This window comes from Artemia sp. Qi Xiang Cuo, chromosome 9 (assembly GCF_049724085.1).
Source record: "Artemia sp. Qi Xiang Cuo chromosome 9, ASM4972408v1, whole genome shotgun sequence".
Taxonomy (NCBI): Eukaryota; Metazoa; Arthropoda; class Branchiopoda; order Anostraca; family Artemiidae; genus Artemia; species Artemia sp. Qi Xiang Cuo.
The window spans coordinates 65,898,755-65,918,464 of record NC_142802.1 but is presented as its reverse complement, the minus strand read 5'-3'; the positions used below and the strand labels follow the sequence as shown (position 1 = coordinate 65,918,464).

Here is a 19,710-nt window from a genome sequence, read left to right as displayed (position 1 = left end):
CAAAACTAGAGTAAAGTCTATGTATATCCCGAAATTCAGAGCTATTTAAACGCAAAATTTTGTGTAAAGCCTACTTATGTAGTTACGCTAAGATAATGTTAAACAGTAAAGATTTTCTGAAATAGTACACTAAATTTTTCAATTCTGTGACCCCCGATTCCCTAATGTTAGAATTTAAGTTCTTTTGTTCGCTTTTTAAGTGCCCTTGCTTATGGTCTTGAACTATGCATACATAGGAAGAGATATCTACTACTACTACTACTAACAACTCACCGCAGCACCAAGCCGCCTGAGGCCAACACAGCTACGCACGCTCCTCCTCCACCCCAATCTATTCAAAGCCTCCCTTTTTACATCCGCCCACGAAGTTCCCATTTCCTTTAAATCTTTCTTTATGACGTCCTCCCACCCCACACGGGGGCAACCTGCCTTTCGTTTGGCTCTAAATGGTTGGCCGTAAAGATCAATATTTGGCAATCTATCATCCTTTATTCGTAAAACGTGCCCTAACCACCTCAACCTATCTTTCATTATAGCCCTAGAGAGCGGTATTGAACCACATTTTTCGTATAGCCTATTGTTTGAAATACGGTCAGTCAGCCGGGTACCCAGAACAATCCTCAAGCAATTTCTCTGGAAAACATCTAGCAAATCTACATCCGCTTTTCGGAGCGTCCATGCTTCAGAGCCATATTTGACCACTGTCATCACAGTAGCTTCTAATATTCTAATCTTGGTTTGCAGACTTATCTTCATATTCTTCCAGACTTTTAGGAAGAGATATGAAGAGTTCTTACAAGTTTGGTAAAGGGACTATCCCTCTCTCAGAAGATTTTGGAAATAGCCGTTAAAAATGGACGGAATTTTGGACTTTTGAGCTTAAAACAGATTGTTCACAAGTTCAGACCACCTAAAAAACCTATTTTTCTTAAAATGTAAGACAATGTGTGCTCCAATGGTGTCAGACCGTATGTATGAGATGAGATATAGCTTCTTATGCCCTTTTATTATTTGTTATTCTTGATTGACTATCCTTAGCCTAATTTTTTGTTTTTGCAGCATTACTTCCATATGTTTAAGTTTTTCTTCCTTATTCTATACCACTTCATTTTTTGTTTTTTGGTCTGAATTTTAAATTCTTGTTTATTTTAATGTATTTCGAAAATGTTGTCTTTTGTTCAACTACTTTTTTTTCTTAGTTAAAGTTTTAAGCTATAAAAAATATTCTTGGTGCAGAATTTCTCTGAAGTCCGCTAGACTTTATCAAAGCAAGTTTAGTGCCTCTTGTTGTCTGTATTATCATGTAGGATTAACAAATTTTCAGTGACAAATAAAATAACAAAAAAAATTTTTTTACACCCCCCCCCCCTCCTCCAAGGTTTAATTAAAAAATCATAAAATCCCAAGGTTTATTTGAAAAATCTTAAGAGGCATTATATTTTTCTTCTTTATCCTAATTGATTTTCTTCTTGATTATCTGTCAATCTTCTTCTTACTGTCCTTTCTAGATCATATGGAGTCACCAATCACTCCAGCCTCTCCATCATACCAAAAGACCTACTCAACTCAGATCGTCGGGGAAAGACCTACTGTCTCTAACTTTGATACTGAGGGTGAGGACCTTACGAATGAAGAATTTGATAATAAAATAATTTCCATTTCAACGGATGATATTAATCAAGAGGATTCAGAAGAAATTGTTGAACCTGATTCATCTAATCTTATGATTGTAAAAGAACTTGTGGTACCAAAATTCAAATCTATATCAATACCCAAAATCAGAGCAGGTGATAAGTTAGCTCCAGATGTTGTGGTTACTGACAATATTATAAAAACAGAATCAACTCTAAAAGATACTTTAGTTAGACCTTCGACAACTGAGTATTTGACTACAACTGTGCTTGGATTTGATGATTTTTCTACAACTATTGGAAGCACTGTTGTTATTTTCTCTCCAAGCTCCGATGGACCCACATTTGAAAAAGAAATGATGTCTTCAATAGTTATGAAAATGTCCTCAAATTTGAAAGACGAAGTCCCAGAGATACAAGTAACACCTGTAACCCCTGAAGTTATTTCATCCATTAGTATGTTAGATAGAGAGGAATTGGTTGAATCTGATGGCATAATTTCCCAAGAATTTGAAAACACTGAAGATATGACGGAAAATCATGGCAGCAAAATAATTTTGGTTGGAACTCAGTCTATGCTTGATAGAGAACTACCCATGGGTCGATCTTTAAATTCTGGAAAACAAGATTCAGAAGTTGCACCTAGAGTGATCACAGCTGTGAGCGAAAAAGAAGCTCGTTCCTTACAGTCCCAAGAAAATCAAAGTTTTGTTATTGTTGCTGCTGAAGATATTGATACAACTGCTAATAAGGTGGTGAAGAGCGAAGAAATGCGAGCAGATGAAACACAAAAAATTGAATCACCAGAAACAACTTCTGTAAGTGAAACAACTATGGACGGAACAACGGATTTTAGTGTCTATGAAGACCCGTCTGTTGAAAGCGTAACTGACAAAATTGAACTGAGCGACAGTCAGGAAGCTACCCCTTCGTTTTCGGAAGTTGAACCTGCAATTTCTGCCGAATATACTACGTATACAGTTTTCAAAACTCTTTTCAACTCTGAAACATCAAAAATACTGACTCAGCTTACAGTAGTGACGAATCTAATTTCTGTCAATGGCGCTGGAGATGAAGTTACGATGACGGTAATGCCTGATTTGAAAATGCTCATGGAAACGACAACTCAGACTTTTTTTAAGTCAACAGTAATTGACGGGAAAACGGCAGTTCTTAGCTCCACATCACTCGTTAAAAATTTAATTACGGCTTCAGAAATTGACTTAGATTTATTGTCTGATATAAATGATGATTTCAGAATGAAGGAAGTACAGAGTAAAAGGGGTGAAAATAGTACAGAGGATCTTTTAACAGAGCAGACCACAGAATATGAAATAATAGATATAAATGACTTAAAAATAGTTCCCACACCAGTCAAATTCACATCAAACGTTGTTGAAGAAGTTGTTCCTTCAAATGTTCTTGTGACTACCCTAACATACGCCACTACATTCTTTCGAGATGGAGAAACTGAAATTGTTACGAGTGAAGAAACTATTACAAATACAGTTCTTGGAACAAATGTTTTAGAAGAATCAACTGTTGATGTCGGTATAACGTTTTATACTACCTTTACCTACTCGACTACAACTATTTCGGACGGTGCTACCTATATCAACACCAGAGAAGAAACTGTCTCTAATATTGTAAAATCTGCTGTAAGTATGGATCATAGCATGGTCTCACCTGTGCTCCCCACAATTCCACCTCCAGAAACCACTCTTTTCACAACTGTCACATACTTTACAACATCATTCGTAGATGATGAAACAATAATTGAAAGCAGTCTTGAGACAACTAGCACAATAATAAAAAACTCAGCAACTCCTATTTTAACTACTTCAGTCCTCATTGCAACTACATTTGATTCAACTGAAGCCTTCTCTGATACCAGTTTAAAATCTTCCATAAACTCTAACATAGATATTCTGGAGTTGGAAAAAGCTAGAGCCATTGCTAGCCATGCAACGCAACAGCAACTAAAATCTGGAGTAAGTGAGCCAACAGGATTGATAACTGCCTTGTCAAGAACTATTGCAAACGAAGGTACGATAACAAAGTATGTAACTGACATAATAGGAACCTATATTAATGGATTTTATGCTGAAATTCATGAAAGCACAAGTGAAGTTGTTCTACCCAGCCTAGTTGTGAAAATACCAGAAAAAACTCTTTACTCGCAAAATATCTACAGTGCTTACAACTTTGGTGGGGCCACATCCACGTATTTCACTACGAATTACTATTTGCAGGAAGGGAAAATACTTTCTGAAGTAACATCAACTGTTAGAGTGGATTTGGGTCTTATTCACAAGACATTGGAAGAATCAAGAATTGGCATTCTTCGCATTACACATGGAACTTTCTCCGAATCCAAATCTGAAACAATTTATGAAACACGGTTGTTAGGAACAATGTTAGACGGCACCTATACCACAGTTACAAAATCATCTTCATCTGTTGTCCCAATAATATCTTCAACTGATGTGATTGGAGTTGAACCCACTATTTTCACAAGTGGGGAAAAAGTTCAAAGTAGCTTGTTGTCAGAGATAGAAGGTTCTATCGAAGAAAGTATGCAAGATGAGAATGGGGAGAAAATTGATAGCCAGATTTCAGAGACTACCAACCGGTTTGGCATTTTAAGGGGACGCATAACTACACGACTTACAGCTCCCATTAAATCGAAGACGTTCACTCCAACGATCAGGCCTTTAGGAAATAGACCCCGTCCTAATTTTCTTTCAAGACTTCGAAACTCTGCATCTAGTACAAGGATAGATGTAGTAGCAGAAGCCCCAGAGGAAGTAGCTTCACCATTTTTCAGGCGCCCCACCTCTACTATAGTTGAAACAGAAGATAGTGAACAGGAATTGTCAATTACTCTAAAGAATAGATTCTTTCGCCCTCGACCAAGTTTGAGTAGTGGCACCGAGCCTTCTGTTCCAGTTGCAATAATTCCGCGACCTACTTTTAGTGTTTCATCAAAAACGAGAACCTTTCCCACATTTCGTCGGCTCCCAAGTAAAACTTCTTTGCTGTCAGAAGAAGTAAGCTCTTTTCAGGAAATAGACGGAATCAGTGATCCTATTACGTCTTCCGAAAGACCTAATACTCGACGGTCGTTCACACGACCTACAACTGCAAAAAGTTTAACTGATATCACTACTTCACAGACAAGGAAAACTCCGTGGAAAAAATCTTCAGTATCCAACTCTGAAAGTAAACTTCCTTCGTCAGAGTCGCAATCAACTCCTTCCGAGCCTATAACGACTCGTCCTCGAGTCGCTTTGCCCCCGAAGCTAGTTTTTACTGAAAGACTAGCAATATCCCAATCTGACAGTGAATTTCGAAGAAGAGCACTAGCACTCAGGAATAGAGGGAAGAATACTTCCCCAGCACGGTCTTTTCGTGACCTTACAGAGAGCAATAATCGAAAAAAAAGATATGCACCCGACCTCTATAGACCTGGTCGTTCACCAAGAGGAAGAAATTCAAGAGCCAGAGAAATTGCACCTAGCTATGACTATGAATATGAATACGAGTATGAAGATGAGCCAAAAACCACAACGAAACCCCCAAGGCCAACGCGCCCTCCTCTTAGGAGTAGCTCCTCGAGAAAGACGTCGAGCTCAAGCATATCATTTAAAAGCCGTCTTGCCGCTGCTCGTGCATCATCGACAAAGGCCAAAAGTCCCATTAGTAGGTTCCGCAAGCCTTCAATTGAGTCGTCATCTTCAAGATCTTCTTTTAGGGCAAGCTCGTCGAAGTCGAGAACTTCAACTTCGCGCACGACGGGTAGAAAGATATCAAGCAGCAGCAAGAAAAGTTCAAACAAGGTTCGGCTAGACAAACACAAGGAAAACTCCGTTTTGCCTACGATTCAACCAAGCTTTGGAGATTCTTTACAAACATTAACTGTAACTCACAGAATACCAACTGAGACAATAATTCCACTAATTGAAGATGGAGAAACAGTTTTCAAGTCAATTATAACAGCAACTCCCAGTCTTGAAGTACTAACAACCTTTGGAACTACAAAAATAGGCGGAATAGATCGATTGCTAGCCAGTGAAATAACAGCTACGCCTTCTGTTGGGCTTACAGAAATTACACAGTATTTGATAAGTTCCTCTGCAACACTTATTACAGAATTTACACCCACTGTAATAAATGGACGTCGAACTTCTTTTCGCCACATTATACCGAGTACTGTCTACGATATAGAGACAACAAGTACCACAATCCAAGATCCATTAGCTCAAACAAATTTTCTACTGCAACAAATTCTTCTTGGAAATCTTGGCCAAATCCAACCACAGCCACAACAACCAATAAACCCTTTTCAAAACGTAGCTGGTTTAAATCAGCCCTTGCCTGCTGGTCCTGGCACCCCAGTAACATCGTTTAGCACTCGATTAACATCATATGTCACTACTATAACCGACTTTCAATCAACTGTTCTCCCAATCACTTTAAGGGGCATTGAGGTTAAAACCACTCTCGTGAAATCATCAGTAAATGTTGTAACAGCAACTGAAGTTGTGACGGAGACAATTGTTAATACTCCTCTCCAACAGGTTCAGCAAAATGCTAATCCTTTGGCTAATCTGCTCCCATTTCTACTTGCAAACCAAGGGGGACTTCAGCAACCAATACAGACCCAAATTGCCCAGCTTCCATTGATTAGCCAACCACAGTCGGGAATAGCAAAGGTATCTGAGATCAAACCTGAACAAATCGATCTTCTTTCAACGAGTGTCGTTACTTTACACGTGGCAGGACCAAGTGGGGAGTTGAGTTCTGTTCTCCATACAGTATTGTTTGAAGGAAGCCCTTCACCGGTCACTAAAAGACAAGCAGTATTTGATTCCCATGAAGCAGTTCCAGAATTTGTTGTTCCTCTTATGGTAGAGACTGACAAAGGAATTTTCTTGCTTCCTGATCAGTATAACATTAAAGACATTGATGTGTATATTATATCCGCTATTAATAATGATGCAGTTGAATTGGGCCCTGCTTATAGTACTGATGCACTAAACTCTTCTGCTCTGAAAGCCACAGGTGAAAAGGTTAAGCGTCAAAGTAATTTCTTTTCTAACATTGGTGAGAGCGAAGAAGACTTGAGTGTCGCGAATTTCGATTTTCCTCCTATTCGAGAACGTGAATACGTAACAGAGAGTCGAGATAGAAATGTATTCAATGCTAACTCTATATGGAACTCAATTGCTGCTGCAAGAATAGATAAGAAACCGATTGCTCAAAATCCACAAATTGACGCATCTAAAGTAGATTCTCAACCTGTTTCAACTAGTATAACTGGACGTCGGCGTGGTCGAATTCAAAACCTTGAAGCAGACAGGAATTTTCAGCTAAAAAAAGCTGAAATAGATGGGACATTAAGTAGGACCGATGTTCCAGAAATAGAAGGATCTTTGACGGAACTAGTTAATGATATTGCAAGTACCGTTCCTCAAAAGCTTAGAATGACCAAAGACAAATCATTTTTGGTGGACGACTCCAGTTTATCGGATATAGCTTCTCAAGAACTAGATAACACAGCTTTTGAAAAAAATGACCTGCTTGGGCTAGAAAAACCTGATCAGAAAAGTTCCGAGGATGCCGTAGAGTATTATTATGAATATTATGATTCTGAAGAAGAAAGCTCTAATGATCTCCAGTCTTCAAATGAAAATATTGCAGCAGGTCAAGCGACGACAGAATCACAGGATCCTGTCATAACTACTTTTAGGAATTCTGTAAATATAAAAGAATTGCTCATGCTTGGAAAAGGCGAATTCACTGGTAAAGAAAAAGCAGTGAGCACGGGCAAATCTAAAACCCTTGACCTAGCCAAAAATTATGCTGGAATTCAAAGATCTAGACCACCTAAGATAAGAAATGAATTTGATATCCCAAAACTTAACACATTGCAAGAAATAACTCAATCTAACTTAAAAAATAAAGGCTCGCAAAATAGATTAAATTTGAAAAAAGAGTCAGAGAGTCTTAAAGCAACTCGAGGAAGGATTAGACCTACAGCAGTGATACAAACTAGTTCATTGTTTGGAAATGATCAGCGATTGCAAATGTCAGTTATTAAGGAATCTCCCATCGTAGAACCTTCCTTTTCAGATTCAGAGCAAAGCGATGAGAGACAAGCGAATTCAAAAAACGGAAGAGTACTCCAGAATTCCTTACGCCAGGAAATTGGTTCTCTGGGATTAAAAGCTGCTGAGCCGAAGGTTAGTACTTCAATACCCTCTGTCAAAAGTAGGGGACGGGGGACAGTTCGATTTGGATCTTATAATAATGAACTACTTAAGAACACTTTTAGAAAAAGTTCCACTAAAGAGATTCAAGCAACTAATGGCCCCTTAGAAGATAAGGAACAAGTAATACCTCGGCGCCAGTCAAGGGTTTTCAATGAAAAAACTTTGGACACTTCGACTACAGGTGTAAAGGCCAATCGCGGACGATCACGCTATCGTCCAGAACCAAGGCGGATTCAAGGACTCGCAAGTGTTCCAAATGAAACTACTGAGAAAAAAATACCCTTGCAAGATCTTAATACTAGAAGAAGGTCTCGACCTAGCCTTAAAGCAGAAACTGAGATCCCTGTAAGAAAGCTATTCAGAAGGCCTGCGTGGCGTTCAACCACTACTGAGCGTCCCATTTCAGAAGACGAATATTATGACGAAGCCGATGACAACAAATTTATTGAGTCCGAGGAAAACTTTTCAGAGGAAAACCTTGATGAATCACGGTTCCAGAGCGAAGAGAATAATGAGGTATTTTATTCCAGTGAGAACCAGGGGTTAGAAAGTGAAGAATACTTTGACGAAGATGACACCGATGCCCTTGAAGAAGAGGAATATAATGCCGGTGAAGTCATTGACGATACTATTGGTTCTCTTGAAGATGACATATCAGCAGAAGAGCAGTTGTCTGTTGAAGATCAGTTACAAACAGTAGAAGGAGAAAAAGAAACATTAGAAGGGGAAGAGTCGAAGGAGGAAAATATTCTCAAACTTAATGCTGAAGACCTAAGTCCAAATCAGGTTACAGCAAGCCCTCTTGAAACCCACAGAAAAAACTTCAGTTTAAGAAGAAAAGATCCTTTAGAAAAGCATCTAAGCAGTATTCGAGCGAACGCAAATAGGAGAACCTTGCGGCCTAATTTAAAAATTGGAAAACAAACTGTTTTAAACGTTGCACCTTCTGCAAGTAGAGCCATACTAAGCCCATCAAGAAAAGTCTTTCGACCTTCAAATGTAGTTCCAAAAAGTTACTTTATCACAAGCACTGTCCCTTTCCACAGTGGAAAGAAAAACGTCAGAGTCACATTTTTAACGTCGTCTTTAACAACGTTGAAGGACTCCGATCTTCACTTAACTACAGATTCTCCCCAACTCTTCAATCCACTACACGGCTCAGAGACTCAACTATTAAAGGATACTATTGACCTTTCGTTATCTACTGTTGGTTCAGTTCAAATTAAGCCAACCATGCTTCAAGAGATTGATTACGACAATGACAATGAAGGGTCTGGATCAAGTGACGTCGGATTTTCTACAGAAATAATTGAAACATCCTTCATCGATACAACTGAAGGTACACTGCCATCAACAATTGAGACGCCTATGCTGGAAGACGATCTGAGTTTTGTTACAGTTGTTGAGACTGAATTAAGGACTTATTCTGTGGTCGTGACATCTGTTGCCGGTACTGAACAAGTTGTCTCCACAGGCATAGAAATTATTCCTGAAGAAGTTACCAAAACTATAACACTGGGCTTTAAGAACACAGAAGGTACGAAAAGCTCTTTTTTACTTCTTTCTTCCCCAGAACTTGATTGTCAAGAAAACTTGCTTGTTTCTAGCTATCCCTTCAAGCTCAATTGAAAGCTCTCGTTGAACTGTCACAATTGTTTTGCAAAGCTTTGTAGAATATGCTTTCTTCTTTTTTATCTGTCTCTAATTCTCTTTGAAAATCTTTCTTGCTTTCTTTTTAATATATATCTTGGTTGAGGTAATTCCAAAGGCATTGAGTTACATGACGTAATTGTGCAGAAGAGTGGAGAGACTAAAATATCTGCTTTAACTTCTTAGCTGTTTTTTATTTAGCTGTTAGTTTTTAGCTGTTTATTTAGCTGTTTTTTAGCTGTTAATAGCCAGCTGGTTTTAAAAGGACACTAATTTCAGGCATTGAATATAAGGGAAAACGAATTTGATGTCTATTTTTTTATGTTTTTTTCATTTTTAACAATTGTACGGGTGATAAACGGGGATATTATGTATTTGGGAAACTGAAATTGCAACTATTTATAAAACTAGAAAGATATGGGAAAATGGACTGGGTCGAGTGTTAGAGCATACTGAGCAGAGCTTTTTTTTAGGGTTGGTGGTGCTCGGAGCAAATTTAGATACAGCTTCCTTCCCCAACATAAAAGAAGCAAAAAGGCCGAATCAAAGTGACAAATTTGATCAAAGGCCCCCCCCCAGTCGCCTCCTTAGCTACGGTGCCCAGAGCTGACCCGGCTGCTCCCTTCTTTTCAGCGGCTCTGATGCTCAGTTAAATAAATTGCGATAGGAGCCTTAGTTTAGCAATAATGTTATGTGACGCCTTTTGAATTAGCACAGTCTACCAAATCGATTTACCACATCGAATATCGAATCTGTTTTTTTTTTACTAAGTCTTCAACCAGTGAGGGTTGATTGCTTTCCTAGCTACGTCTTCAGTTATTCCAATGAGAATAATTAAATCGAAACAAGCTTTATCTCTTCTGTAGGTATTTGGCGAATATCAGAGATTAATATGTCAGAGTAAGGAGGTGGTACGGGAAGATATCTAAGTGCAGTTTCCTTAGCATTTTAACCTTGAAGAATCCTTAAGACTTCCCGTTCGGGGAGACTTCTCCTTGAAGACTTCCCGTTTTTGGGTCCTGGTTGATAAAAAGAAACCCTAGCTTAGACCCATCGTGGCAAAAGCGGAAGATTTAAAAAAGATAGGATGGATGAGTGTTCCACAGTGTGTTGATCTCAAGCAACTGAGCTCTGAAATGAATTTGTAGTGGTAATAATCTGACTTCGCTATCTTTTATAGTCTTCGGTCATTAAAGCTAAGAGTATTATGAACTAATTATAATCGACCTGCAGTGGAAATTATTTATGAATCCGTCCAGTCTCTTTCAATACTTCACTTCTGTTTTGCCTTTCTAGTATCTGGTAACGCTTTATTTTTCGTATTTAACTTCATGCACATGTTTGTGTCTCCAATGCATGCTCGGGTAAAAAAACGTACCAAATGTTGTAAATGTATTTGAAATGTTGCCAAATGAAAATAAGAAAATATTGTATGTTCATTTTTTTTATGTTCGAGATAAATCAGCTTTTGGGACTTCAATTAAACCAAAATAAATTGTTACCCTTGTTTTGCCCCCTGTAAAATTTGCTAAAATGGATCATGTAGACAACTACCGTTTCTTTTGCCTAGGTTTCGCGAGGATTTTAAACAATATATCACATGGCGGCTTTCAATTCGATTTTGCAGGACTTCTTCGCGTAAAATGAGGATTTTTCTATTTGCAGCTATTTCTAAAATAAAGAGACGGTAGTTTTTTTAATTGCTTTATTTTGATGGATAGTAGCTATTTCTCGATTTTTTTTTAATTAAAAAAATCAAAATTTTAGGAGTGTTTCTTTAGTGATAAATTTAAGCAACATATCCGAGCTGTTGTGACACTTCAAAATGTAGGACTCCACTTCAATTTTGAATAGTTTGCCCCCCAAAAAGTAAAGTTTCTCTGTCAAATATTTGTAATAATTTGGGATAGTATTTGTGATAATAAATAAATTGTTTGTTACGTCAAAAAAGACCTTTATTTTGACATGCTGTCGATCTACAAATCAAATGCTTGAAGCGTTGACAATCAAAATTGAACGACAGTTTCTTTGTTCTTTCGACAGGACAAGGCTCCTCTTGGTTTTAAGCAATGATGATAATTATGATGAAAAGGGAACCTTCAGGTTGGCCTCATTTGGAATCTTGTAAACAGAATTCTAGACGCTATAACTGGAGGCTTGATTGTAATTTATTTCACTCCAGCACCGAGACTTGGTCATTAATAAGTCTCTCCGTAAGATTTGTGAAAAGTTTGTCCGTAAAAAATATAATTCCCTTTTATTTTTGGAAGATGGTACGATTTTTAAATTCTCCATTCTATCCCACATGCATTTTTAATAGATTCTAAGCTCAAATTGGATGGTTTATTAAGCTATTCTATCCTTAAATTAATCCACAAGTATCAAACAGTTCGTGGTAACGAACTGCCAGTAAGGAGTGACCCGGCTCAATAGTAACCGAAACTCTAAAAAACGGAATTTTGATACCGATAGATACATCAAATGAATTGTATTTTTATGGTAATTTCGAATATTTAAGTTTCATCAAGTTTAGTCTTGACCATCAAAAGTTACGCGAAAATTCTCCTTATTTTCGAAAAAAGGGATAAACAACCCCTAAAAGTCGTAGAACTTTAATGAACATCACACCATCAGATTCAGCGTATCATAGGAACCTACTATAGAAGTTTCAAGCTCCTATCTGCAAAAATGTGGAATTTTGTATTTTTTGCCAGAAGAAAGATCACGGATGCGTGTTTATTTGTTTTTTGTTTTTCTTCCCTGGGGTGATCGTATCGATCCAGTAGTCCTAGAATATCTTGAGAGGGCTCATTCGAACGGAAATTAAAAGTTCTAGCGCCCTTTTTAAGTGACAAAAAATTGGAGGGCAACTTGACCCCTCCCATGCTCATTTTTTCCCGAAGTCACCCAATCAAAATTTTGAGATAGCCATTTTGTCAGCATAGTCAAAAACCAAATAAATATGTCTTTGAGGACGATTTAATCCTCCACAGTTCCCGGGGGAAATGCTGCAAGTTATGATCTTTGCCCAATGTTTACATATAGTATTGGTTAATGGGAAGTATACAGACGTTTTCAGGAGGGATTTTTTTCTAGTGGGGGGGGGGTAGGAGGAGGGGGTTTTGACTCTGTCTCACAACTTTATTTTTTAAAACCAAAAAAAAATATTTAGTGTAAAGAGTGAGGCGTTGAGAAGGGGAAAACCCCTTTCATATACGGAATAATTTCTGTTCGTTTTATGTTTTAATGTCGTTCTTTACTTTCAGTTTAAAAAACTTGTTTTTTTATTTGATTTTCCATAAAGCATCCATAAATTAATATTGGGAGTTATAGGCTAGACACTAAAATGTTCGCTCTTCTCACTTTTGTTTCTTTTCAACAGATATTTTTTGCTTTCAGATGCAGAAACAATGACGGCCATAATTGAGGATAATGAACGTAAGTTGTTGGTTCTTTTTTGTGCTTGTTTGCGGAGAGACAGCATATGGTGCCTACGTTTTGACAATCTGTTGGAGAGCGTGAAAGTTTGTTTAACAAAAGGTCAAATCCAGGCTAAAATATACAAAAAGAAAGACTGAAATTATGCCAAGCAATAATCAAAAGCTATAAACAAATAAAAACGAATTTGAGTTTGAAAAAGCGGCTGGAAAGAAAGAGAAAATTACAAATGAAGTTCAAATTCAGATGAAAAATCGAATCGAAAAATACAGCTTAGCTCTACTTTATAGACATTCACTGATTGTGCAATCGTTGCGATTAATTTTATTTAATCTTTTTTAGGCTGTCTGCCAAAAAAAGCCTCTATTTAGCTATTCAAATCATACAAACTAGTTTTTACACGTAATGACGTAAAAAAGTTGGTTAAAATGTTTTAATTCATAGATAATGAATTTTTGGGCACGTTCCTTGTCTCGCTACCCGAAAATCCGCCCTCGTTTAGCTGCTTTAATTATATAATTTAGCCGTCCGCAACTTGTCAAATCATTTTTGTTCTCTTAAAAAACTTTGTTTAGCTTAGTAAACTTAGCTTGAATAGTGAAAAAAAAACACACACAATTTATTGCCAGAAAATTCTGCATGATTTTATTTTTGGGGATTTGTTTTTATTTTTGAGTTCCGTAGTAGATCTAGGAAAATTGATTGGCACCAGAGACATATCTTTGAATTAAGTGAGTTACCTTGACAAAAATAGCCAATTAAGGTAAGCCTCATCTAAAGAGATCTTTTGAGACTCGAATGGCTGTCGAACTTTCAGCCTCTTCAAAAGTGTGGTGCCGCCGAATCTGGATTTCAAATTTTATTTGACATTTTCGTGACGGCTGCGTCCGATGTAACAGGTTTGTCAAAGAAATGAAGATAATTGCTTTTTTTCTCCCCAGATTTTTCTTAGCCATATAATGAAGGACATTTTGATATACCATTTTACGCAAATCCTATTAAAAATGTTAGTGTTGCATTCTTTACTTTATGTTTACATTTATTCTTTTTTAGACATTTTAACCAGATATTCTTCTTTAACGGGATATTTGTTATTTTTGGTAGTAACTAGCTAAAAAGACAAAATTACTAGAATAATTCTGCTTAAATATTAAGGGTTGGGCACTCGTAGCGGATTTTGGGAACTGATTTCTAAATCAGCGCAAAAAAATCGACGTCGATTTCAGCTTCAAAAATTTTCTAGTTTTTTTGCGCCGATTTACAAAATCAGCGCCAATTTTCATCATGATCATCACACAAAAAAAATAGGGATACAAATAAATAGTCAGCCATAGATGTCTGTGGTGAAAGACCCGCTGCTGGGCTGAAAACTAAACTGAAAATTAAGCTGATCTCAATCAAGCAATTATTAATAAACTCTACTTGACTATTTATATCCACAATTCTTTGTTTTGAAACTCTTGTGCAGTGAATTTATTTTTCAATAAATTTTTCTTACCATAATTGTTTGTCCACTAATGCTGAAATTGGTTCCCGAAATCAGCTACGTGTGCCGAGCCCTTTAATCATGAAAACGCGTTAGCGCATCGATCGCAAATTTTATTTTCTTTTTTGTTTTTGTTTTTATGTTTTTGTTAATTACCAAAGACCAGTAACTAGCTATAAAATTTACCAAATTATTAGAATGGCTCTAATTTACATAGTAATCACGAACACTTGTTGGTTCATTAATGACAATTTCGATTTTATTTTAATTTATTTTTTTTGTGTTCGTTTTTATGGAGCGTCAAAATAGTCAAGTGTCATAATTACCAAAGCCCAGTAACTAGCTATAAAAAGGAAAACATTACTAGAATGATTCTACTTAAATAGTAATCACGAAACGTCGTTGGTGCATCGATCGCAATTTTGATTTTTTTTTTTTGTATTCGTTTTATGGAGCGTCAAAATTACCAAAAGCCGTCATTACCAAAGACGAGTAACTATCTATAAAAAGGACAACATTGCTAGAATGGTTGTACTTAAAAAGTAATCACGAAACGTCGTTGGTGCATCGATGGCGATTTTAATTTTTTTTTTATTCGTTTTTGTGGAGCGTCCAAATTACCAAAAGCAGTAATTACCAAAGACGAGTAACTATCTATAAAAAGGAAAACATTACTAGAATGATTCTACTTAAATTGTAATCGCGAAACGTCGTTGGTGCATCGATCGCAATTTTGATTTTTTTTTTTTTTTTTTTTGTATTCGTTTTTATGGAGCGTCCAAATTACCAAAAGCAGTATTACCAAAGACGAGTAACCATCTATAAAAAGGACAACATTACTGGAATGATTCTACTTAAATAGTAGTCACGAAAACTCGTTGGCGCATCGATCGCAATTTTGTTTTTCATTTTTATGCTATAAAAAGAAAAGAAATACTATAATGATTCTACTTCAATAACAGTCATGAAAACTTGACTCGCTTCAGTTTTTGTCTTTATGGAGCGTCAAAACTACTAAGGGCCGTAAATTGAAAGCCAATCTATGATTTGGTCAGACATTTGACCAAAGGCTAAAATTATCAGATATATAAAGATATGCCGGTATGAGCTCAGAGTGAACCTATAGTAAGATGTGAAGAATGTGTTTTCCGAATTAACTTGCGTGCTGGCGAATCATCCCACCGAGTGATAGTTCTAGAAAATCGAAAATCGTGAATATTTTAGAAATTAGTTTTAAGGTCTAGACTCTTTACAGCAAAACATAAAGTGTGTTATCTGTATGTCCACTAATTTATGGCCAGACCCTTTTAGAGGTGGGGGCCCTTACCAAGGTGTCAACTAAAATGACGTGTTCTTGAATTGTTCGTAACAGCCTTAGAGGAATGTCTTTTGTTTCGATTCGACGTAATTTTTTAGGGGGTTCAGGCTATTTTTCAAAATCCCGTAAATTTGTTTTCAAAATAACATTTTAATATCAACACTAATCAAAATATTAGTTGTCATTTCGGAATTAGCTACAAATTGCAAGTTTTTGTCACTAGGCTGTTTTTTAATGCGTCTTCTAATTTTTGGTTACTATGGGCTGTGATTTGCCCATTTTTAGGTCGCAGCACAGTAGAGGTAATATACATCAGTAAAAAATTCTATATTCTCCATTGAAGATTTTTGACGCATATCTAAAACCACTCAAGCTTCATGATCCCGCCTTCGCGGACGCGCAATGAAAAATTTTTCTGATGGAAAACCAAGTAGCAACTGAATCTATTGCTCTGACGGTCCGGAAACGTTCCGAATTACGCGCTATGAAATGTGTGTCATCATCTTTACAGAATCATTTTGCTACTGGTCCTTCAACTGTGTTGCAGTTACTGCTGCAACCGTGTTAGGGACCGTTTTTTAAGAATCTTGCTACTGAAAAAACTTTCTTTTTTTTCAACGGCTTAGAATTTCACACTGCACAACCAATTGGGCTGGATTTAACTTCCTGATGCTTTTACTGGCTTATGGCTTAAAAGTTTAAACAGGGGAACCGACCTAATTTTAAAAGGGATTTCAGACTTATTGTCTCTCTAGAAATTACATTTCTTTTAGGAAATGTGACTTGCGTACGAGAATACGACATAGACCTAACCCAAGGGAATCAAAGCATACTTTTTACCACGAAATTACGGGAATAAATTGTTCTCATTGTAATAACGAGTTAACTTCAAATTGCAAAGCCAGAGACTGCCAGGGGCGGAGGTCACGCAAAATGACGAAACATAAAAAATGAGTTTTTTATGGAATAAACTTACTACGTAAATCATAGGCAGCGCGCTAGCGCTGCTTAAGTAAAGAACGATGTGGGCACAAAGTGTTTTTTCTTCACCCGGGCACTTCGTATCGAAAGAGTTGTCGTAGAAATTTCAAAACAGGCTCATTCGATTTGAAATTCAAAGGGCTAGTACCCTTTTTAATAGTCGAGAGTGATTGGAGGGCAACTAGCCCCTCCCTCACGCCCATCATTCCCCCAAAATCACCCAATGAAAATTTTAAGATAGCCATTTTGTTCAGCATAGTTGATTTTCAAATAGAAAATAGGTTTTTGAGGAGGAGACTCCCCCAGAACACTCAGGGCAAGGGTTTTAAGTTATGCCCTAGGGGCATACAAGGTTTTTATAGAAGGCGTTGTCATAGAAACTTCAAAACAGGCTCATTTGAATGGAAATTCCAAGGGCTAGTGCCCTTTTTAATAGTCGAAAGTGATTGGAGGGCAACTACCCCCCCTCCCCCAGCCAATCAATCCCCAAAACACAGCCACTTAAAATTGTTATAGAGCCATTTTGTTATGCGTAGTTTATTTTCATATTGTAAATATCTTTTTGAGGAGGAAACACCCTTACAACCCTCAGGGCAAGGGTTTTAATTTATGGCCTTGGAGAATATAAGGTTTTTATAGAAGGTTTTGTTGTAGAAACTTCAAAACAGGCTCATTCGATTGGAAATAAAAGGGCTAGTACCTGTTTTAATAGTCGAAAGTGATTGGAGGACAACTAGCCCCCGCCCCACGCCCATCATTCCCCCGAACACATCCAATCGAAATTTTGAGATAGCCATTTTGTTCAACGTAGTTTTAAGTTCTGGAAATTAGGTCTTTGAGGATGACAACCCCCTCACAACCCTTAGGACAAGGGTTGTAAGTTATGCCCTGGGGGCATATAAGGTTTTTATAGAAAGCGTTGTCGTAGAAACTTCAAAAGGGCTCATTCGATTAGAAATTGAAATGGCTAGTGCCATTTTTAATAGTCGAAAGTAATTGGAAGACAAATAAGACCCCTTCCACGCCCACCATTTCCCCAAACACATCCAATCAAAATTTTGAGATAGTCATTTTGTTCCACGCAGTTAAAGTTCAGGAAATTATACCTTTGAGCAGGACACTCCCTCCACAGTCTTCAGAGCAAGGGTTATAAGTCTTGCCCTGGGGGCATATAAGTTTTTATTGAAATCTGTGTCGTAGAAACTTGAAAAAGGGCTCATTCAATTGGAAATTCCAAGGTCAAGTGCCCTTTTTAATAGTCGAAAGCGATTTGAGGGCAACTAGCCCCCTTCTCTCTCGCCCACCTTTTCCCCAAACACATCTGATCAAAATTTTTAGATAGCCATTTTATTCAGTGTTTTGGATTTCCAGATAGATATTATGTTTTTGAGGAGGACACTGCCCCACAGCCCTCAGGGCAAGGGTTTTAAGTTGTGCCCTGGGGGTATATAAGACTTTTACTGAACGCGTCGTCGTAGAAACTTCAAAAATGACTCATTCGATTGGAAATTGAAATGGCTAGTGCCCTTTTTAATAGTCGAAAGTGATTGGAAGGCAACAAACACCCCTTCCACGCGCACCATTTCCCCAAACATATCCGATCAAAATTTCTTGATAGGCATTTTGTTCCACGAAGTTTAAAGTTCAGGAAAGTATACCTTTGAGCAGGACACTCTCCCTATAGTATTCGAGGCAAGGGTGAAAGGCTATGTCCCGGGGGCATATAAGGTTTTTATTGAAATGTGTAATTAACCCCCTTCTCACACCCACGGTTTCCCCAAACATATCCAATCAAAATTTTTAGAGATCTATTTTGTTCAACGTAGTCGAAAGTTCTAGAAATTAGGTCTTTTAGGACAAAAACCTCATCAGAGCCTTTAGTGTAGGGGTTTTAATTTATGCCCTTGAGGCATGTGGAGTTCATATAGAAAGTTGTTGAATAAATTTTAAAAGGATGTCATTTGATTTAAAATTGGTATTGTAGTTTTTATCTGTCGAAATTTATTTGTGAGTAATAAAGCCCCCTCTTATGTCCAGTATCATTTTAAACATATTCAATAAAAGCTTAGAGATAGCCATTTTGTTCAACGTAGTTGAAATTTCTGGAAATTATGTATTTACGGATGACAAACCCCCGAGAGTCCCCAGGGCAAAGGTTGTAAGTTATGCCCTGGGGGCATATAAGGTTTTTAATGATAAATTTGTCGTAAAAACTTCAAAGGGGGCTCATTCAATTGGAAATTGAGAGGGATAGTGCCCTTTTTAATAGTTGAAAGTGATTGGACGGTAACTAACCCCTCTGTCACGCCCACCATTCCCCCAAAGACATCCAATCAAAATTTTCAGATAGCCATTTTGTTCAACGTAGTAAAAAGTTCTGGAAATTAGGTCTGTGAGGATGACGACCCACCCCCACCCAGCCCTCAGAGCGAGGGTTGTAAGTTACTCCCTGGGGGCATATAAGGTTTTTATTGAAAACGTTTTCGCAGACACTTCAAAAGGGTTCATTTGATTGGAAATTGAAAGGGCTAGTAGCTTTTTTTAATATTTGAAAGTGATTGGAGAAAGACTAACGCCCCTCTCACGGCCACCCTTTTCCCAGACACATCCAATCAAAATTTTGAGATAGCCATTTTGTGTAACGTAGTTGAAAGTTCTGGAAACTAGGTCTTAGAGGATGACAACCACCCTCACAGCCCTTAGGGTAAGAGTTGTAATTTATGCCCTGGGACCATATAAGGTGTTTATAGGAAGTGTTGTCGTAGAAAGTCGAAAAAGGCTCATTCGATTTGAATTCGAAAGGCCTATGCCCTTTTTAATAGTCGAAAGTAATTGGAAGGCTTGACATTTTTATAGTAACGATCGATGTGGATATAATGTATTATTTTGTTGTTGTTGTTTAGACCAGGGCAGTTTGTATCAAAGGAGTTG

General features: G+C 37.4%; 1 protein-coding gene across 1 annotated transcript in view; it reads left to right on the top strand.

Moving 5' to 3' along the window:
* The window catches only part of LOC148948953 (uncharacterized), a 118,898-nt gene that overhangs the window by 15,131 nt on the left and 84,057 nt on the right, over nucleotides 1-19,710 (top strand). The window contains exons 5-6 of the mRNA XM_089095067.1: nucleotides 1,509-9,443; nucleotides 12,956-12,994. Of these exons, the coding sequence (XP_088951193.1) occupies nucleotides 1,509-9,443; nucleotides 12,956-12,994 (7,974 nt within the window). The remainder of the gene's footprint in view (nucleotides 1-1,508; nucleotides 9,444-12,955; nucleotides 12,995-19,710) is intronic.